The following is a 23,206-nucleotide window of genomic DNA, read 5'->3' on the forward strand; positions in this document are numbered from 1 at the left end:
ACCCTGGCAATCCACCACTTACAGAAAGAAAAAAACAAATGCATAGTAAACAATCACATTTTTCTATCGGTCTTTTTCGAGGTGTCGCTCTCAGAAGAAACAAGAATACATTTGATATTATTTCCAGAGTGCAACGCTACCTTCCTTGAAATAAGGACTTATTTAATAGGTAGCACACTGATGCCAGGTACCCTACAATGATTTGTTGAACGACTGAAGCCACTTTTCTATTGAGACCAACGTGGGTTTTTCATGGTCAATGCCCCTCTCCCGATAAGCCTTACATGAACAACTAAAAGCAATACATGGAAGTAGAAAAAGACAGGGACAGTGCAATAGGAAACCCAGACTGGTGTCAACATGTGAGAAGTCCAACTCGGGAAATTTAAAGGCAACAATTAAAGAGTTTTTAAGCTCTCGATCACATTGCATGGCGATTTTTTTTGCATATCAGTGAAAAGATGAAACAATAACAAAATCTGAACCAAACCTAGTGGATTCTGAATAAGGAGGAAGAGTTGGCAAGTAGACGGTAGATGAGGGTGGGTAGTCATTTTCAGTCATCAAGTTCCAGGATTCCCAATTTGAGGGAACTGAAGGAAGCTTGCTTAGGGGTAATTTTTCTAACGGATTGTCCAAGCATAGGTTCAGCCTGCATATAGATTTCTTAGGGTAGTTTAGATCATGTATTAGCTGCAAAGACTTAAATTCAGAAGTATTGGCCAGAACAGACCAGAGCAGAGTGAGTCAATATTTAAGGGTACAATGTTATAATGCTAATACTGCCCATTTACTTTGCACACGCCACAACGCTATCCATAGGCAACAGAATGGTTATGTATTATTAATACACAATTCAAAGGAATCAAGTTTAACAAACTGCAGAAGAATGGAAGGCTGAGTCTATCCTGCCAAGATTCAAACACGGAACCGTCTAGTTACAGACTAAGCTCAATGCATTTGTTCTTTAAAATTACATTTAACGGAGATGATATTCAGAGTGGACTCAATGCATCAGTAGTACGTAGCATGTTGCCTGCATTACAAAACCACCTGCATAATAACAAACGTTATACACTTGTCATTGGCTGTGGAGAGAGATAGACGACTGATGAGCACCAAACAAGAAATGGCTCTAGAATGGTCAAAGCTCATGGCTGCCAAGAGACTGTATGACATTACAGAGGGCTGCTAGCACAGACGAGGAAGTTATGAAGATGCACTGTCAATCAACGGTGTGAGCTCATCTACAATAATTCATCTTGTTTTGGAGCTAGGCCCTTCGGAGGCACAAAGTACAAGGAATCCTATGGCGAGGGACCCAATTAACACAGGAATGGGACTAAAACCAGATAAGTGACACTTGAGGACTTAGCAGTACAAACTGTTCCTGGACACGAGAAACATGACAAAGGCATGCATGCATGATTGGCATTATAAATACAAAATAATACAATATTGGGATGAAAGACTCAGGAGACATGTAAGGAAATTACTCTACAAACATAATTTCATGGGCTCCATGCATCAGTCTTCATTGAAGGAGGTGACGGTTACAAAATAAACATGTTACCGTCAAACTAATCTTGACTCCTTCAGGCAAACCTGGTCAAATCACACAAGCTTTTATATTTCCTTGGTCCGCCTCCTTTGTTCAGGCAGTACCTTCAAGAGATATATAGAGATTTAATTGCCTATTTGCTTATAATGTAAGTTGGCACGGAACTGAAGAAGAGAATCGTAAAACGGTGGCCAAGTAAGTTGGAAGCAAAAAGAGAGGGAAAGGCAGGAATTGGTCAGTCCAATGTACATCCTCCCAAAAATGTAATTACGAATTTAGGTACACTGTTCCGATATAGATAGCTCCACTCAACCAGTCAGGTGTGGAGTTATTAGAGCATCACATATCCGTAGTTTAGAACAAATGCCCTCACTCACCCATGGGCGACATGCTTCATTATTGGGCTTTGCTCTTCCTCAGGTCCGCACTACATTGCCTGACGTGCTCCGCAAGGGGGCTCTTTACCAGAGATCTTTTGATCGTTGTTGCCGGAAGGAATGGGAAACGAGAAGAGGACTGCGTAGTGTTAGAATACAAATAACTATAGGAACCAAAAACGAGTCTTTATTTACAGTATATGTGGGGGCCTATGTCATGATATCATGACCATGATATCTGGAGTATAGATAAGCAGTCACACCCAACATTAGGTGGAAAGTAGAGGATACCTTTGCATCTGTGGGAAGTTAGGTCATTATACCTGATATGCTTCTCCTTCTGGTTTTAATAATGACATAGGTCCCCACATATACTGTAAATAAAGACTTGTTTTTTTGTTCCAGTAGTTATTTTCAATCTCATATTATACAATCCTCTTCTTATTTCCCATCCCTTCTGGCAACAATGATCAAAAGATCTCTGGTACAGAGCCCCCTTGCTGTGCGCGTCAGGCACTGCAGTGCCGGCCTAATGGGGAGCAAAGCCCGATGATGAAGCATGTCACCCATGGGTGAGTGAGGGCATTTTTTCTAAACTACACATACGTGATGATCTAACAAATCCACACCTAAGTGGTTGAGTGGAGCTATCAATATCGGAACAGTATACATGTATTTGTAAGGCCAAATAAGTTAAAAAAAAATAAGATGTCATATCTGGGTTGAAGGTGGCAGTCCACTGGCAGGCTGACTAGACATTTTAGTAATTATCTGCTGTTCATTATAGAAGTCTTTAAATATGCACAAGGGTACAAGGAGACAAAAGGGAAAAGTAGACTTTTCCTTCAGCAACTGGGAAGCCTCTTTGATTATAGGAACAAACTACAAAGTACGTGTCAAGCTCTTTGACTTTCTCGTAGCAATAGGCTCTTCGGAAAACATCTAACAGTTCTCCGGGTAAACAAAATTTATGTTTGGGTGCTTCCGAGTAGTAGTGGATGCTTTCAATATATCAATGGCCTCAATGTCTAGGGATTGAGTCGGCTCCTCATGTTGCCAATTTTATGATATTTGTGAAAAGATGTTCACAATTATTTTCTTAATTGAACAAAATGTGACTTGATGTGACGATCTAAGAAACCTGAATTTGGACTAACCAATTATAAACAATGACTATTATCAGATGTAATGGTCCTCTCTAACAATCAAATCAAGGTAAAAATTTAACTAACAACACAGTAAAAGTGGCTTAACATGTTATCTAGCAGTATCTGTTCTCTGCAAAGGGTACATTTTGTCAAGTCAGGGTGAGGTGAAGAGTTGTTCACCATGTTCCCCATTTCACTGTGTGCAAGATGGATAAGTCAAAGGCTTGATAGTATAAGGAGTTGATTTAAGCTTGCTTTAGCCTTCTGGTTTCACCCTCCTCCAGCCTACTTACATTGTGATCCATGGTCAGTCAGCATTTCATAACTTATATTTCCCTATTTACATCTTTTTGAGCCACTGCCGACAAGTCTTCTTTGATTTTTGAACTGGATATGTCAAACTATCTTTCCAGGGCATCAACAAAGATTCTGCAGTAAATGATGTTTCAATGACCACATCCCATGGTGGCTATACCCAAGATGTCAAAACGTCCAGAGTACGGTTTCAGCAGCCCTAATTTGCGTCAAAGCTGGAGATCTGTGGACTCAGACTATGCATGAGAAACAACACTGAGCACTGATCTAGGATCCACTGATTAAGGCCGGGTCTACGTCTGATAAACACTGTTGGCCAAGGGATCATTTTTACTCGCTAAGGATTCTTTGCTTTCTGGAGTGCACAATTTCCCTACCATCTAAAACATGTAATCCCAATTGGGCTATTACCTAGAGACATGGTCTGCCATCCCATTAGCACACTAAGAACCACTTTTTCAAGACATTGATGAATTTGAATATCGACACAACATGAATAATGACTAAGCAGTCTATGAGCCACATGTGTTATGGCAGTGTTAGTTTAAAATTCAACTGCTCAGTGAGTGAGAGGTCTGAATGAGCCCAAGGTGTGCAGCAGGGAGCTAGTGAAGGATCTCTTAATTAAAGCTGGTCCATGTCATCACTGCATTTAGCTACTCATATGGATATTTCTCGTCTTACACATCTCTATTCCTCCAGGCTTCGTCCTGTTCCTTGAGATGCCTCCTTCTCTGCCTGGCAGACAATGTAGTCATGGTCGAAGATGTTCCAGATTCAGAGTCTTCTGAACTGTGACTTCCAGAGCCATGTAGATCAAAAATATGCTGTTCCACTGCAGATCTGATGGTCCTCTCCAGGTACCTGAGAACAAAGAGCGGGGGTAAACAGTGGGAAACAAGCAACGGCGTGCTGCTCTCTACTTCCAACACCTAATTCTCTGGTTCATTACTTACACGTTTTCCCATCACTGGCTTAATTTCAGAACAATGCAGCAAAATCAGAACATGGGTACCAACGTTCAAGGCACTCATCACTAATACTCATGAAAAATAACTATTTTGGCAATCCATTATAAATCCAAAGTCAAGAGTTTTCAAATGAGACGTGTATTTGTAGTTCTTCTCCATAAGTTTACACAGGAGTTGTATGTAGAATTTGTTTTCAGAATCATAGAGGTAAGCCTGCAGCTCTGGCATGGAGGCCCCGAGCTTTTTCAAGACTGAAAGTATTATGAAAGGAGCTAGTTGACAAAGAACATGAACAAAATCACCACATGAATGGTAAAAGATTAAAAACATTAACAAAATGGGGTCCACGCTTATTCATGTGCATCGCAGTGGTGAGGCACGGCAAATGGAAAACACACACTGATTGTCTCTAAAAAAAAATACATAACCGCTATGATACTGGAAACACGTTCTACCTAGAACTTCTATGTGAATATATGCAGGACAAAAATAAAGCACTTCTGTACCAAAACCTTTAACCTTGTATTTATGATGGCTTCTCAAAATAAATGTGTTGCACGAATATTAGGTACCTGCATTATGATTTCTGTGCACTAACGTATTTATGCAGGATAGAGGGCTTTATGCATATCATATTAATACATTTGTCATCTTTGAATACAATTATCCTCTTTGATTTATCTATTACATTGTAGATCCAAGTGTACTGGGGCCCTTTTTTCGCTTCATCATAGTTTAAAAATAGGCGGCACGTTTTCTACTAGCAAGCAGTCACATACTGTCAGAAAAAATAAATGATCTTTACAATAAACGCTTAGGTCTTGCCTTCTTAGTGCAGTTATGGTTGTGTAGAACATAATAGGAGAGCCAGTGGATAACATGCTCCCTGAAACATGCACAGGGAAGAAGAGTTCACTTTTATATTAACCCCTTCGAGCCAGGGACCAGTTAGGCCTTCATATAACCTCACTAGAGGCAACACTACAGGTATCCTAAGGCCCTCGTTACAGATGGATTTGTAAATCTGGCATGTTGTGGTATTACTGGTGCAATCAAGATTATAAATTGTGCAGAACACTACAGCTGGCTCATTTTTCTATATGCACATTTTTGTCAGGAAAAATATTTACTTAATGGAGTGAGTAAAAAGTCCAGAAAAAAACACATATGTGGGAAATCGGGGAACTAACACAGATTCCTAAAGATATTCTGCATTCGGATGCATAAGGCCCTACATGACGCCGGACCAGCCTACCTCAACCACAGACTCTCCTTCTACACTCCCGCCAGACAACTCTGCTCTGCCGACCAGGCCCTCGTCAAGGTCCCCCGCATCCAGAAAACCACAGCCGGAGAAAGATCCTTCTCCCACATCACCGCCAAGACCTGGAACACCCTCCCCATCCACCTCAGGCAATCTCCCACCCTGTCTCAGTTCAGGAAGGACCTCAAGACCTGGCTCTTCGACTGATCCTCATCACCCCTCCCCCCTTCCCTCCCACAGCGCCTCGAAATACTCATGGGTGAATAGCATCGCTCTACAAATCCCTGATTGATTGATTCAGAAAACTTAGAATCTTATAGAAATGTCACATCTGGTAAATCCCTCTTCACCTCCCAACAATCCTCTTTTGGCACTAGTACTACTAAGTAAGGAAATTCACACATGTGGGGGGCCAAAGGTTCATTTTTTTGACAGCCCTGGCTTTAGGAAAGCAGTTTTTATTTACCTTTACGATCACTACATTCATTTGCCGATGCCATTGTGCTTATTGCACTTGTTGCCCTGAAATGCTTGATCCTTCTACAATGCATTTCACAAACTCTTCTTCAAAGGTGCTTGCCCCACATATAAATGATGAGCCATGTAACACTCAAATCTGTAACTGACTGGTCGTAATAATGTTAATCATTTATGCAATCTTGCCAGCGAATAGATGGATCTACCGTTTGATTATTTGCTCTAACCCTCATTTCCCTTTAAATCAAACATTAACAAAATATGCTCTCGAAAACTACATAAAAATAAAACACGGGATGGAAATCGTGAGTTGTACACAACCTCTGAATACAGAGTCTCACAGGCCTCAAGTGCCTTTTCGAAGTTGCTTGTGAAGGATCTGAATCTGTGTGTCTGGTAACACAAGAGGGTTGGGATAAATTAACCATTTCTGACGCAAGACGTATTCATACCTACATGCGCCAAGATCATTCTCCCCTTATCCCACTAAACAGCAAAACTAATACGAAGAACGGCTAGAATTACTTACTCTCCACTGGCAGCAGGGGCGTCGCTGGCTTGAGGTGGATGGGTGCTGTGGAAAAGGAGATACAAACACAAAGGTTAACTGAGCCTGCATAGGCACATGCAAGGCTCAAAAGGAGAATGGGGTCTGCGTTTCTTCCCGTTCTCCCTTTCTGTAGGAGCAGAAAAGAACAATATTCATCTTGATGTATTTACGATCAAACACAAATCTCGTCAGAGAAGGTAATAATCCCAACATCTTTGCAGCTATTCCCTGTCGACTACAGATGCATGCATTGCCACATAAAACAGAGAAGCACAATAATAAAGCATGACATTATGAGCCACACACAAACCCAGAGGAAGATATCACTCAATTTTTAACCAACAGTGACGAAACAAGACAGCCCATTTTTAACGGAGAACACGACCCTAATCAAACAGGAACAAATACCCCATGGTGCTTCTTTACTAATTGAATGTAAAGTTGCTCGACAATGCACCTAAACAGAAATATTATCACTTTTTAAAAAAATGTGCACCGTTTAAGTACAGCAGTACAGAGACAGTCGCTCATGATCCAATATCCTGGCTCCAATATGACAGCATGGCTCCTAATCTTCGACAGACACCTTCTCCAGTTTGGGTTTACGATCCGCGCTACTTCTTTTAGTTCAAGTACGAAGAGACTACGACTCCTACAACACACTTTGGCAAACGGAACAGAGGACTGCAAAAGTGGTGCTCCGGTGGCATTTGATCACTTCAGACACACACAAAGCTGCAGATACACACACATTCAGGCAAACACACAAATATACACCACATTAACGCAGTCATAAGAACAACACTTGCAGAGGACGACAATCTGACTTTAAATCCCTCAGCAAGTTCTGTAGGGCTATGGCTTGGCCTACTCGTCTGAAATTGAGCGAAGGCAACATAATGGATGTAATACTTTTTTAAACTGTCTATACAACACACTCATATATTTAAAGTAATGATTTTATTATGCGTATTTCAACATACAATTCTGTAGGGTGGATACTCCAAAGGAAAATGGTCTATATAAATAAATATTAAACTATAAACAAAAAATACTCGAACAGACTAATCGTAGAGGTGTTTTTGAGGTGACTATAGGATACAGGGCTCATGTCTCACACGGATCCGCTTGCACGTCACTTAAGAAGATTGGCAGTGAAGAAGTAGTATCAAGAAGAAAAATCTCAAAATTTAACTGAAGTATCCAGTTTTAATTCTCCCATCTGGGAAACATCACATTTTTGTTCCAAAACACAGTACTGTTGAGAACCCTCTACTGAAGACGGTAGTTTAGATTTTAGCTTTCTCCAGATAAACCGATTTGTCATGCTAGCACAAATCCTTCAAAGGGCTCAATGGCACACAACTGCCATTGAGGTGTAAGTGCCGGAAGCCATGCCTCCCCACCCCCCGCACCTCAAGGGGCACCACCAGTGGTCTACAGATCAACAACTGCCCTGCTTTCCCAGAAGAATCAAATGCAGCATAAAAGGGCTTTAGATCCCCCGTTTGGATCTGAACTGCGGAGCGGGTCTGTGAGGCACCCATCTCTACTGCTGGCAAGATAAGGGAACACAGTAACTGCTGCTCATAAAACTGCAATATAATGCTTTAAAACTGAGCTTCCTTAGAGGTAGGCCCGCTGGTCCCTGTAGTTGGGTCCAACGTAATTATGGGATGATGCAGATGTGGTGTTTTCCGCATAATTGTAGCTTTACCAAACGATCTACCATCTTTTGCAGAATTTGCAGAGTCTAACATAATAGTTTCTAACTCACATTGATCTAAAGTTTGTAGTTTAAAAAAAATATGCAACGTACAGCTGCAAGGTGGCAAAACTATTGCAGAATATAACCGCTCACATTCCATTCCTGAATACTTGATTGAGGTATGTAATTTGTGTCCAGACAGTATGAATGTCATTAAGATAAGATACGGGGCACACTGCTGCCTTCTATTGCTGCATAATGTAGTCAACGCTCCCTGTTTTTCCAGGACAAGGAGCTTAACAACAAAGACAAGGACATGTGCCACTGGGAGAGAAAGAGGGGGTTGTACCGCGCACAAGAGCTCGGGAAGCTGCGTGGAAGCCTTACCGCCTCAGGTCAAGCAAAAAACAGCTTTCCATACCTTGTCCAAATAAGGCTGTAACAAACTACCACTAAACGGGGACTCTGGAGAAAGGTGAAGCCAAAGCTTTTTCCATGTATATATTAATTTGCTACACCTGCCATGTGGTCCAGCATAGGCTGCATAAATGGCAAATGTTAATAAAAAAATATTTCTAGTTCTTAAGTATTAAAATCGTTTTACAGATGGTGCAACGCCGCACTCGACACTGCAAAATGTAACTGTTCTCCAGCAGCTGAAAGGTGTTTCAGATATCTAAAGAGGTGACATATGTTCCCAATTCCATTCCACTGTCAATGTTCTTTTGAGTAAGATCCGATGCTTGAAGAAAAGAGAATTTAGAAAACTGACGCCTGAAGATCTGAAACTGGTGTATCTTTTGGGACATTTCCTAGAATTTTTTTGTGAATTCTAAATAGTTGTAAACCTGTGAATGGAAAGAAGGGAGTAATGTGTAAAACGTCTTGCGGCTAAACAATCAAAAAAGTAAATCAATACTGCGGTGACCCAAAGACTAAAGGTGCTAAGTACAAAACCAGTCTTTGCAAATACTTGCATCCGCGATAGTAATTAGACTGGACCCTTTATTTCAAATCATAATGCTGTAGACAGACAGATCATTGTACTAGGACTTGTAAGTAGCTTCTTGTGCAAATGGAACTATGTAGAACGCCCCAAATAAACTGCAACCACCAACCCTTTTCCATACCCTCAGGATACATGCCCCTGTAACAAGGTGAGCTTGGTTTGGAAATACTTAATGTAGGAAGTTGGCTCTGTATGTACTATTTCAAAGTAAGGAATAGTATGCACAGAGTCCAAAGGTTCCCCTTAGAGGTAAGATAGTGGCAAAAAGAGATAATGCTAATGCTCTATTTTGTGGTAGTGTGGTCGAGCAGTAGGCTTATCAAAGGAGTAGTGTTAAGCATTTGTTGTACATACACAAGCAATAAATGAGGAACACACACTTTTTTTTTTTAAGAACCACAGGTTCAAGATTTACATGTAATACTTCAAATGAAAGGTATTGCAGGTAGGTACTTTAGGAACTTTGAATTAGCAAAATAGCATATACAGTTTTCACATAAATCACATATAGCTATTTTAAAACTAGACAGTGCAATTTTCAACAGTTCCTGGGGGGAGTAAGAGTTTGTTAGTTTTTGCGGGTAAGTAAACCACCTACGGGGTTCAAGTTTGGGTCCAAGGTAGCCCACCGTTGGGGGTTCAGAGCAACCCCAAAGTTACCACACCAGCAGCTCAGGGCCGGTCAGGTGCACAGGTCAAAGTGGTGCCCAAGACGCATAGGCTTCAATGGAGAAGGGGGTGCCCCGGTTCCAGTCTGGCAGCAGGTAAGTACCCGCGTCATCAGAGGGCAGACCAGGGGGGGTTTGTAGGGCACCGGGGGGGACACAAGTCCACACAGAAAGTACACCCTCAGCAGCACGGGGGCGGCCGGGTGCAGTGTGCAAACACGCATCGGGTTTTCAATAGGTTTCTATGAGAGACCAAGGGGTCTCTTTAGCGATGCAGGCAGGCAGGGGGGGGGGGGCTCCTCGGGGTAGCCACGACCTGGGCAAGGGAGAGAGCCTCCTGGGGGTCACTCCTGCACTGGAGTTCGGATCCTTCAGGTCCTGGGGGCTGCGGGTGCAGTGTCCCTACCAGGCGTCGGGTTCTTAGAAGCAGGCAGTTGCGGTCAGGGGGAGCCTCGGGATTCCCTCTGCAGGCGTCGCTGTGGGGGCTCAGGGAGGGCAACTCTGGCTACTCACGGTCTCGCAGTCGCCGGGGAGTCCTCCCTGAAGTGATTGTTCTCCACAAGTCGAGCCGGGGGCGTCAGGTGCAGAGTGCCAAGTCTCACGCTTCCGGCGGGAAACACAAGTTGTTTCAAAGTTGCTTCTTTGTTTCAAAGTTGCAGTCTTTGGTGAACAGAGCCGCTGTCCTCAGGAGTTCTTGGTCCTTCTAGATGCAGGGCAGTCCTCTGAGGATTCAGAGGTCGCTGGTCCCTGGGGAAAGCGTCGCTGGAGCAGTGTCTTTAGAAGTGGGGAGACAGGCCGGTAGAGCTGGGGCCAAAGCAGTTGGTATCTCTGTCTTCTCTGCAGCGTTTTTCAGCTTAGCAGTCCTCTTCTTCTTAGGTTGCAGGAATCTGAGTTCCTTGGTTCTGGGGAGCCCCTAAATACTGAATTTAGGGGTGTGTTTAGGTCTGGGAGGGCAGTAGCCAATGGCTACTGTCCTTGAGGGTGGCTACACCCTCTTTGTGCCTCCTCCCTGAGGGGAGGGGGGCACATCCCTAATCCTATTGGGGGAATCCTCCATCTGCAAGATGGAGGATTTCTAAAAGTCAGTCACCTCAGCTCAGGACACCTTAGGGGCTGTCCTGACTGGCCAGTGACTCCTCCTTGTTTTTCTCATTATCTCTCCTGGATTTGCCGCCAAAAGTGGTGGCTGTGTCCAGGGGTCGGGCATCTCCACTAGCTGGAGTGCCCTGGGGCCTTGTAACACGAAGCCTGAGCCTTTGAAGCTCACTGCTAGGTGTTACAGTTCCTGCAGGGGGGAGGTGTGAAGCACCTCCACCCAGAGCAGGCTTTGTTTCTGTCCTCAGAGAGCACAAAGGCTTTCACCGCATGGGGTCAGAAACTCGTCTCTCAGCAGCAGGCTGGCACAGACCAGTCGGTCCTGCACTGAACAATTGGGTAAAATACAGGGGGCTCTCTAAGATGCCCTCTGTGTGCATTTTTTTTATAAATCCAACACTGGCATCAGTGTGGGTTTATTACTCAGAGAAGTTTAATACCAAACTTCCCAGTATTCAGTGTAGCCATTATGGAGCTGTGGAGTTTGTTTTTGAGACTCCCAGGCCATATACTCTTATGGCTACCCTGCACTTACAATGTCTAAGGTTTTGCTTAGACACTGTAGGGGCATAGTGCTCATGCACCTATGCCCTCACCTGTGGTATAGTGCACCCTGTCTTAGGGCTGTAAGGCCTGCTAGAGGGGTGACTTACCTATGCCACAGGCAGTGTGAGATTGGCATGGCACCCTGAGGGGAGTGCCATGTCGACTTAGTCATTTTCTCCCCACCAGCACACACAAGCTGGCAAGCAGTGTGTCTGTGCTGAGTGAGGAGTCCCTAGGGTGGCATAAGACATGCTGCAGCCCTTAGAGACCTTCCCTGGCATCAGGGCCCTTGGTACCAGGGGTACCAGTTACAAGGGACTTACCTGGGTGCCAGGGTTGTGCCAATTGTGGAGACAATGGTACATTTTAGGTGAAAGAACACTGGTGCTGGGGCCTGGTTAGCAGGGTCCCAGCACACTTCTCAGTCAAGTCAGCATCAGTATCAGGCAAAAAGTGGGAGGTAACTGCAACAGGGAGCCATTTCTTTACACTTAACAAGAGGCATCTGGTTCAGGGAACGCTGAACGCCCACCACTGAAACATGTACCGACCAGAAGGACACAAGTGCAAATCCACATGGCCTACTCAGCCTTCCATCCTTCGGAGGTCGGTAATCCATAGTCCAGAGTTCACTAAAAGTAGTCGCCGTGAGAGAGGCTGTCAGTGCTGGACTTCAGTACTGACTGGTTGAGGTCAGTAGTGCATGGAGCATATAAGCCCATGTCCCACGACTACAATGGCATACATCCCTGTTTGAAGTCAGACAGGGGCCAGCCTTGTGCCACCCAGGGGCATATCTAGCGGGGCTCACGCAGGACAGGCTGAGACTGGGAGGAGCAATGCCTGAATGTCAATCATGGTGCTTGGATGCTCACCAGGAACTTTTATGCTCTTCCTCCCGCTCGCCCCAAGGTTGTCTGGCTTTGTTTTGTTTTTTTCCTTTTAAAGCTCTGGCACAGTGACCTACCCATCCATCCCTGGACAGGCTACAGAATACAATTAATTCACGACAAACAGAACACATGAAAAATGTGTGTATCCAAAGCCAGACCGTGGTTCATTTTAATCTTCTTAAACCCGGATGAACATTTTTTCCACTTTCATACAGTTAAAGAATGACAAGAAAATAGGATTTAGCCTGCAGTTGGTCCTGTGACACAAAGGTTTTTTTTTTTTTCCCAATACGGTCTGTTGATGCAAGAATGAGCCAGCCAGACATTCGTATCTAGGGCACATCCCACTGGAGATTGCCTTTAGAATGTGAAGTGGTTGGCAGAAGACTTCCCCCATATCTTGCGGGTAAGACCATCGCCTAGTTTCAACGTTGTCTCTGTTAAGTCTTTTCTTAACTGTTAACAATTAAATGCCATATGGGTACTTAGTTATGCAGTGATGTTAAGTGCACAAATTAACGCATTTCAGCCTGTCAGTATCTTAACCATGTCTTAAACTGAAAAAACACAATGTTAAGACTGATGAAACTAATATACACCACACGTCTGGGGGTTTCAACTGCTTTCAAGTCATCCAGCTGCACACGCCGATATCGCTTTTGTAGGCAAGCTGCTGCTTAGGTCAGTTTGTACCCCCTATAGTCAGGGCACCCGAAATTGTGCGGCGAGAGGGTCAAATTAAGTGGCTTTGTTCATTAGATTATGTGGCAAGAAAATGCAAATTATGCAGCACAATTTCTGATAGTATTACTTCATTTTGTAATTTTTTTTTGGGATTGAGCACACAAGCGCTCTGGCCCGTTGTAATCGTTCTGTGAGCTTTTAACCACACCCACTCTAGCTATTCTTTCTTTGTTGTGCTTGTTTTAAATGCTCCATTTTTATTGATGCATTTTGTGAAATGTCCCTCCCTTTGTGTGATGAGTTCCCTCCCTGGCGATTTCACGAAGTGAACAATTTTGTTGGCTATCACATTGTGTCACGCTTCCTCCTTTGTGATGGCCCCTCCTCCTTTTTAGGTCTGCCTTTCATCCCCGCTGTGATCCTTTCTAGCCATCTCATGGCGCCCATGGTGCTTTGAATTGACTTGCTTATGTCAACTGTTTTACTTTTCATTTTCAATTTATGTGGAAAGAAAAGTGCAGTTAGGAATTTACAACGCTAATAGCTCTAACTCGAGCAAACGCAAGACCTGTTACATTGCAAATACTTAACATACTTGTTAACACTGTCTAGGCCAGAGGTCTTCAAACTGAGTGATCGGGGGTGGGGGAGGTGAGAGAGGGGGATGCAAACTCCAGCCAAAAGAAGCATTATGCATATAAATGAGCTTTGTTTTAGGCAGAAAACAATTGATTGCATTTTTAATAAGGTAACATAACTTAACTGCAATGTTTAAATAAGTCTAGACACATTTAAACATTGCCATCTTTAAAAAATAATGGTGAAAATTTTTGAGAGGGGCCCAATGATTTTTATTGTTTCACTGGGTGGGGTGCAGCATTAAAAAGTTTGAAAACCACTGGTCTAGGCAAAGGTTACACCTCATTAGTACTAGTTTAACACCCAAATATAGCAATAGAAAGGTGGCCAGTGAACATTTGCAAATGGCCTTCCACTGTGCAGAAACACGTCACTGCGATTTTAGTAATGTTCAAACCATGAGCTACAAACAAAACTTTTTTGGGGTAAAATCTACAGATTATGCAGCAGATGGTGGACTGTGGCAAATGCAGCAGATTCATAAATGAGTGAAAAAAGCCGCAGCACCAGAATTGCATAATTCCAGTGGCCCCGCCTTCAATAGTGCTCCGTGTGTCATGGTATCCATTTCTAACACTTCAGCATGTTCTCATCTATATTTATTTATTTATTTATTTAATTGGTGTCTCCGAATGCCTATTTTTCGTAGGTTGCATGCAGTATAGTTTTACATGTATTTAACTGATGTTCACGAACATTTTGGTGTGTGTAGGACTTTAGTACACTAAGTGTCGTGCACAATGAAACAACAGATCACCTGAATATATCAGCGCTGAAGAACGAGGACGTGTACAAACCTGCACCCATTTACACTTCGATAGGAAAATTCATCCTTTGTTTTAAACATTGCACGATGTCGATATTCAGTCATGAAAAATCACGGAGAGACTCACACGAAGACATTTCTTCATTTTTGCATGCGTAGAAAGAAACAGACTTTGAAACAGTTTTTCTAGTATTTATTTGAAAAAAACACCATACAAAACGAAAACGGTGGTCCTTGCACACTAACAAAGCCATATGGGCCTGTCCTCTTCAAACAAGTTCTGTGGATGATCAACACTCCTAACTGTAAACGTCCTGCAGTGTAGGGCACTCTATTTACCCTCACCCGTGAAGTCTACTTACTCACAAGCGTCTGAAGAGGTACAGTTTACTCCCTAAAGTGACTAGTCTGGTAATGAGAAACAACGATCGTCAAGACGTCTGTGCTCTTACTTACTTGGAAAATACATTCTCCTTCTGCCCCAACTACATTCTTTAAACAAGCATTGAGAAAGTCAGTAAACCTGGCCTTGCAACAAATGTATTTTTTTCCAATCAAACCAATTAAAGTATAACTAAATATAAAAACAAATGAGTGGCCCGGGAGGCCAGACACACCAGTGAACTCCTTTTCAGGAGGACTTGTACTTGTGAGCTGGAAAATTGCTGTCACTCACAGTGACAGACAGTGAATGAATAAAGTTTGCTGACCACCGACTCAATGCGGTGATGGGCATAAGTAAAATGTAAATAATACTCGAACCTACCTATGGCTGAAAAGAGCTGACCAAAATCCCCTTTATGTACGCATATGTGCATGTATTTTTCTCAGTACTTTTTTTCCCAGACATAAAAACTGCATGGACTCTTTTTTTTTTTTTTTTAAGGGATGGACGTGATTTTTTATTGAGTTTTGTGGATGAGATTCAAGCAGCATGGCTAGGCTGGAGTCACCATACACTGAAGGAGGTAAAGACGAAGTTAGTTACCTTTTGTATGACATTCTGCTGGATACTTTAACTACAGATGTCTGACCTTTGGAACTCCTCCAGGCTCCAGGGTGGATCCGGAACTTTTGTAGCAATTGCCCCGATGAGCGGATAGGTGGTGCCTACACACTACCTCTGGAACAAACAGCACAGAGCTGCACACAGTCACCACTTCTGCACACCCAGGCCAGTACCAAGAGACTACACCCATAAGTCCTATGGGTGCAGGGAATACAGGAACAGGAAGGAACCTAAAGTACAGGGGCACATAAACTGTGACTGACTTCATAGAGGGCAGTGTGCCAAACCTAAAGTGTAACCCGTTTTTAGAATTATTAGGAGGGAGGGTGGTGAGGACTCTGCGGTTCAATAGATTAACAACCAGAAATACAGTAACAGGGGGTGGAAGGGGTGGTGGTGGTGTTGGGGGGGGGGGGGGGGAGCTTCAGTAGTAAATATCTGATATGGGGAAATGAATGCTGAGTGCACGAGCAGAGATCAGAAAGACTGAGGAAGAGAAAGATGGCAAAACCATCACAAAGGGAGAAAGCAGGAAACTGCAAGAGTGAGAAAAAGGTGCTGGGAGTGTCTGCTAGTGGATTAAAGAGGACCAGCCTTAGTATTCTGCGTGCCAGCGTTTGAATTGCACGGGCCGCAGGCTTCTTAGCAGAGCTTCAGGCACCGGCACTCTTGCTTTCACAAATCAAGCACGGAGCACACGAGACATTCTGCCCATGAACAGCTACACTACTGTATACGGTAGACACAAAAAATAACTCCGGGTTAAGACCTGTCAACAAAATGCTGCATCGTGTGCATACTTGCATGAAAGAAACCACCCTTTGTAATGCACGCAGCACAATGCTTGGGCAAACTTTGCCCACCCTCCTCCCCAACCCACAGCCGCTGATCCAGAGGTTGACTCACATAGCGAGCCTAGCTCTTGAATCGGAACTGTTTGTAGTTGAAGCGTTCTCATTATACTAATGCGGTGAACAAGAAACGAAAAATAGTGTCACTGAGCAAAAGGGTTGTTTGGAAACTCACAATGCAGACCAGGAAAAAAAACTCAATAATTCTCGTGTCAAGCATCGAACTAAAACACCCTCTCTTCCAATAAAAAAAAAAAAAGGGTACATAAATCTGCCCTATCAATTAAAACTGTGTAAAGTAACCAACTTGGCCTCACTGTCCTCTCCTCTCACGTCTGATTTGGAATCAATCATCCTGTGTCCTGATGCTGCCTTGGAGTCACAGGAATGCCATCAAGCTCAGCAGCAACACGATTAGACAACTGATCGAAGCTAAGCAAACATCTCCATGTCAAGCAAACAACTGATGCTCAGATAATTCTCAAAAGACATTCCATGATACTCGGTCTGTTAAATAACTGAGTACTACTAGACAAACAGCTTTATGACAAGCAGAGACAAAACCAGCGGATACTCAGAATATTGTCACAGGACAAAAAGCAGCACCATTCGAGTCAAATAACCAAGCACACCTGGCCAAGAATCAGCTCCTCCACACACAGGCAAACAAACAACGCCTGCGCAGATTTTTCTCACAAGACCCAGAGCAGCATCAACCTAGTTATATAATCAGGCATGGAACTGCAATCAGCTCCTTACATGCAAGCACATGAGCACGTTATGTTCAGGGTATCCTTACAAGCGGCACTGCTCTATACACAACACCATTGGGTGTTTGCTAGCTGAACGGGAAAGGGATTAAAGAAGACAGAACAAGAACTAGCGGTCACACGCTCTAAAGCATTTAGTAATAGCTCCCCAAAGATGATCTACTGCTACTCATAAAAATGGAGTGTACTTGTTTTGTTATACTAAAAACTTGATGAAAATAATTTTAAAAATATTTAGAAGTGGCACAGTCAGTCACTCAAAAAAAATCACAGGGTTTGAGTTTCTTTTTTAAATAATGTACAGAAGTTCTTTTAGGAGTCAGAAAGGTATTTTTTGTTAAATATTTTTTATTTGAAGTTCATGAGGCATTCACAATACAAAAAAGGACAAACTGAAAAGTATATGCACATTAAAATGATTGCAAACATGAGTAAGACAAGATTAGAGGAAGAGTTTTTTGTTTTGTATAAAAAGAGAAAGGGAAAATAATGGAATAAGAGAATAGAGAGAAAACTAGAGAGAGGGAGGTAGAGAAGGGAGAAAAGAAGAGATTAGATTAAAAATCTGCAAAGTGTGCGGAAAGAAACAGTGAAATGTATCCAGTACAGACACCACCTTCAAGTTCTGGATGTTTGAGCTGAGAAAGGGCAATACGTGGAGTCTTGTTATTCCATGAACATTTATGACAAATAGATTTAAGTTGTTTAAAATAGTAATCAGGAATTTAAAAAAGGTAACATAGAGATCATGAAGAAAATGTGTGGTACAATCATCATTTTAATAGCATCAAGTCATTCTCACAAGATGAATGTAACAGAGACCAAGTCGACAATAATGCTTGGAGTTTAGATTTCAACACAACAAAATTATAACAAAGTGTCTCTTTTAGAGTGAGGGAGAACCAAACACCAAGATACTTAAGTTTTGAAGGACACCATGTAAAATTGGTATTTGTAAACATGTGTTGGTAACAGGGAGAGTTCAAGGGTAAGATCTCAGTTTCATTAACATTTTAAATGTATAGCCCGAGATACTAGAGTATAGGGAAATTTATTTAAAAAATTTATCAGGAAAGGTTAGAGAATTGCACATATATATTTACGATATCATCAGTGTATGTAGATCACTTAATTTCCAGAGAACCATGTTTGAAGCCAGAGATATGTTCATTACAGCGAATACATTCCAAGAAAGGTTCCAAACACAGGGCAAATAACAAAGGGGATAGAGGTATCTCTGGTACTCAATATCAATCAAAATAGGGAGAAAATCACCATTACCAAAAACACTAACTCCGGGGTTAGAGTAAAGTAATTGTATAAAAGAAATGAACTTTGGGCCAAAAAGACAATGAACATAAATTACCGACTTATATGGAAGTACGAATTGATGTCGTAGCAGCTTTGCAATCCTTTTCAAACTGCAAATAAGAGGGAGCATGACCCTTCCCCCATTCCCCATCCCCTTTTGTTGGCGAGTTGCAGTGGGATCTTCCAAAGGTTTGTGATAGCAGCTGCAGGTGCAACACATTGATTAATTACAGGAGTTGGGATGGTAACTCATTACAAAAGACAACTTTTTAGTTGTGGGGCAGCTGTCAACGTGTGAATCACGTCGAACAGGCTAGGGATGGAGGGTGGGCTGGAGAAAGTCAACCAGATAATGACTGGTCAATACCATTTTTTCGTTTGTCTTTTAAAACAACCTGTGCTAATTAAAGCGAAAGTTTCCGCTTTTAAAAAACACATGATGACATGTAAAAACAGATAGAGGTCTGTTGTCACTCGCAGATCGGCATGTGTTTGCAGCATTTCATAAACATTTGCAAAACACAACCCGAATCGACTCTCAGGATACTCTGCAACCTACAAATAATCCATTTGGCGATATGACTGATTATGACTTTAGAGGCAACACAAAATTCTAGATAAGTCACAAAAAAGTTGGTGAGCAATGGCATAATGCCGTTAAATCTCCACAATTAACCATTTTTGTCCTGTTCCAAGTCACTTGGGTGCTTGCAGGTACTTAGACATGCATCCCAATCTGAAAAAGGCAGAGTAAATCATGGGGATTTTAGACGTGAAACATTTACTTTGAAAGTGGTCAGCTTGATTCTTTCCGAACAGCGCTGCTGTGCTAGAAGCCTGCGAGGGTTTGCTCGCTTTTGTCGCTGCTGTTCCTAAGCTGTTAGCTACGAGGTGCGACTGTCCAAAGACAGCAGCGACCATCAAGGCCTCCGACTCCACACTAGAATGCGGAGTGCGGCCCCACAGAGCTGTGCTTGCTTACTGCACTTTCAGTTGACCTCAATTATGTGTGAGCAATTGCACAAGGGCACTCGAGGTGCACGGCTCGCTTTCATATTTATCACGTACAAACCTAGCAGTAAACAAAGCTGAGCTCTATCTCTTAAAGCAACGTTTACACAATTTTCCTGGGCACAAAAATAAACGCAAAGGAGAAGTTAATGGACGAAGGGGGAAAGTCAAAGACATTGCCTCAGTGCTATACTCGTTGTGGCACATGCTTCTCGGCGTTTCTCAATTGTTTTCGTATTTTTACATAGACAACACAAACAAGAACCCAAAATATCTCATGATACTCTGAAGTGAAAGTCTAAACATCTCGGCAGAGGTGCACAACACGAGATCAATTGAAGAGCAGTGTGGGTAACTGGTTAGGAGAGTGGAATAAGGTCTGATTGTCAGTGACAAGCAGGTGATAAGCACAAGCTCCTTTGAGGCTTGAATTAGTTAGGCTGACATTGAGTTGCAGTAAAACAGGTTCTCAACAGGAGAATGTGGGCAAACCTGGGGTGGTAGGGGACAAAATCCTACTGTGTTGCGTAAGAATGGTGGCTTCTGTGTCTTGTTTTATGTTTTAGTTCATGTCTGGTGTTGCTCAGACTGTCAAAGTTGACGGGTTTCTCGGTCACTCATGCAGAGGGTTTTGCCATAATGGCCAAGTACGTGGATGCAGCTCTATTTAAAGGTGTTATGGGGTTGCAAGGGTGGCAGCAAGTTCTATGCTGTTTGAGGAGTTGTGCTACAGCATCAGAACAATTCTGATGGATGCCAGACATTCATTCAGTTTGGTTATAGATGGGGGGTTGTCATGCATTGATAGTAATATACTAGGACCTGCATAATAGTGTAGTAATTCTTCACAAGTTAAGGTTTTATCTTACACAGGGACAGCTGTGATTAGGTTGTCTTAATTTTCTTTTGCAACCTAGGTCTTGATGGCCATATTTTGAATCTGAGTAATTTGGGGGAAGTGATCAAATGTGAAGCTAAGCCTTTGAAGCTCATGGACGGAGCCACACTGGATAGGTACGAGATGGTGGTGAGGGATCTCCAAGGCTGGGCAGGCATGGGGGGGGGGGGAGGTATTATGTCCCTGAAATGTTGTGTGTATATGGTTTTAGCTTCCAGCTCCCTCTGCTCTTGCATTTTGTGGGGTTTTCTCCAAGTGCATATCACTGGAGCAAGGGAACCAGGATGTGTCAGAAGGGTGCGTCAGTTGGGGTCCTGAGGATACCTGAGTGGCTATAAAGACTAGGGGATTTCGGAGTTCACTATCTTTGCCTGCTTGTTTGACACCTCATTCTTGGGAATAAAGACTTAACTGAAAGTGCAGAAATGGTGATGTACATGGAAATAAAACTTATCAGAACAGTGGCAAATTTGGGGAGTATGCCTGGCTGGTGAGTGACATATTTCAAGCTGGAAAAGGCTGGCAAAAGTAGTTCAGAAATCAATTACTTCTGGTTGGAGTACATGCACCACAGGGCACCCCACTAAAAATACATTTTTCCTTTTGCTCCTTACAAAGCCTGTACTAGACCTCTTGGGCCATGTAAATTCAAACATCCCTGTCTATTCTGTGGTCTCATTCTAAACCAGAGGTTGAGTGGAACAGAAAAGAAAAAAAGAAAAAAATCCCAGAAAATTATGGTTTAGAAAAGAGGGGGTATTTCTCTGTAAAAATATCTCCCTCCTTTCCCCTGGTAATGACAGATAACATGGTTAATTGGCTTTCAGCGTATGTGTCGAAGCAAAGGAGGCTTAGCTAAGTTCTACACATGGTTTAAGAATCCCAGCAGGCGAGGACAGCGGCAGGGTGGCAGAGAAGAAAGAACAGTTGTTTACCAAATCCCAATGTAGGTACAAACAAGATACTTAAGCAGATGTCACTAGGCAGGTTGAAAACCCATTTCCCTCCCTTCTCTTTATTCACGGTGTATGCTACCTTCTGAGCAAAGTGCTTAAAGTACAAGTTACTTACCATTGGTAACGAAATATCTGGTAGAGACATATTCTAGTTGCAGATTCCTTACCTTAGAATTTTCCCCAGGTGTCAGACTGGATGCAGAGACTTTTCTTTGAGCAATACCCTTGCGCGTCGGTAGGTGGCGTCGGTCTACACCGCAGGCGTCGTGGTCACCGTGATGACGTCCAGGGTAGTACTTAGAGGCTGCCCTTGCGCAGTGACGTCAGTTTCTTTTAACTACTTTCCACGCCAGAGCGCAGAGCCGCTAAGAACAATGAGTTTGGTGCACCAGAGCTAAGGACCTGAAAGGGGGGAATCCCTGTCCCTAGATGGGTGGGCGGTAAGGAATCTGCAACTAGAATATGTCTCTACCAGATATTTCATTACCGAAGGTAAGTAACTTGTACATCCGATAGAGACTTCTAGTTGCAGATTCCTTACCTTAGAATAGATACTCAAGCAATGCCATCCTCGGTGGTGGGCTGCAAACTAAGATCATACTAGAAAGTCCTGCAGGACCAAACGACCAAAGTAGCCGTCCCGACAGACCTGACTATCCAGGCAGTAATGCTTAGCAAACGTACGCAGGGACGCCCACATAGCTGCCTGACAGATATCCAGGACAGGAACTCAGCGTGCTAACGCAGTGGATGCAGCAGTGGCCATGGTAGAATGAGCCCGCGATCCACCAGGAGGTTTTTTTTTTGCCAAAGCGTAGCACATTTTGATGCAAAGAAGCACCCATCGAGAGATGGTACGCTTCTGCATCGCCTTCCCTTTCTTCGCACCCACATAGCCAACAAAGAATTGATCGCCCACCCAGAAGTCTTTAGTACAACTGAGATAAAACGCCAATGCTCTTTTTGGGTCCAGACAGTAGAGTCTCTCCTCCTCATGGGAAGGATGTGGGGGTGCGTAGAAGGTAGGCAAAGTGATGGACTGGCCTACATGAAATGGTGTAACCACCTTAGGAACGAAGGAAGCCCTAGTGCGTAACACCACTTTGTCGGGGTGCACCGACAAGTATGGAGGCTTTGAAGAAAGGGCCTGAAGCTCACTCACCCTGCGAGCAGAGGTGATGGCGATGAGAAAGACAGTTTTGAATGTGAGGAGCTGTAAGGGACAATTATGAATTGGGTCAAAAGGGGTACACATCAAGTAAGTAAGTTCAAGATTAAGATCCCACTGAGGCATGATGAAGGGAGTGGGAGGAAATAAGTGGGTGAGCCCCTTCAAGAACTTACTCACAAGAGGAGATTTAAAGAGTGAGGGCTGATCAGGAAGCCTAAGAAAGGCAGAAATGGCAGACAGATACCCCTTAAGGGTGCCCAATGCAGAGCCATGCTGGGCTAAAGAAAGAATGAATAGAAGAACCTCTGAAAGAGGGGCAGATAGGGGGTCAACAGATTTGTTGGTGCACCATGCCACAAATTTATTCCAACAACAGGCGCATACAGTTTTATTCAATGGACGCCTGGCTGCCAAGATAACATTGCAGACTTCGGGTGGAAGGGCAAATGCCGTCAACTGTTGCCGCTCAATCTCCACGCATGAAGGCGTTGGTTGGACAGGTTCGGGTGGAGGACCGTCCCCTGCTGCTGCGACAGAAGATCCGCCCAAAGAGGCAGT

The 23,206-nt window shown here is 43.2% G+C and overlaps 1 protein-coding gene across 6 annotated transcripts in view; it reads right to left on the minus strand.

Moving 5' to 3' along the window:
- Positions 1 to 23,206, minus strand: part of FAM13A (family with sequence similarity 13 member A) — an 848,928-nt gene that overhangs the window by 241,926 nt on the left and 583,796 nt on the right. For all 6 annotated transcript variants that reach the window (XM_069230260.1, XM_069230261.1, XM_069230259.1 and 3 more), the window contains 2 exons: positions 6,643 to 6,687; positions 4,086 to 4,265 (listed from right to left, as the gene is read on the minus strand). In XM_069230260.1, coding sequence (XP_069086361.1) covers positions 4,086 to 4,265; positions 6,643 to 6,687 — 225 coding nt within the window. The remainder of the gene's footprint in view (positions 1 to 4,085; positions 4,266 to 6,642; positions 6,688 to 23,206) is intronic.

The sequence above is a fragment of the Pleurodeles waltl genome, chromosome 1_1, assembly GCF_031143425.1.
Source record: "Pleurodeles waltl isolate 20211129_DDA chromosome 1_1, aPleWal1.hap1.20221129, whole genome shotgun sequence".
Taxonomy (NCBI): domain Eukaryota; kingdom Metazoa; phylum Chordata; class Amphibia; order Caudata; family Salamandridae; genus Pleurodeles; species Pleurodeles waltl.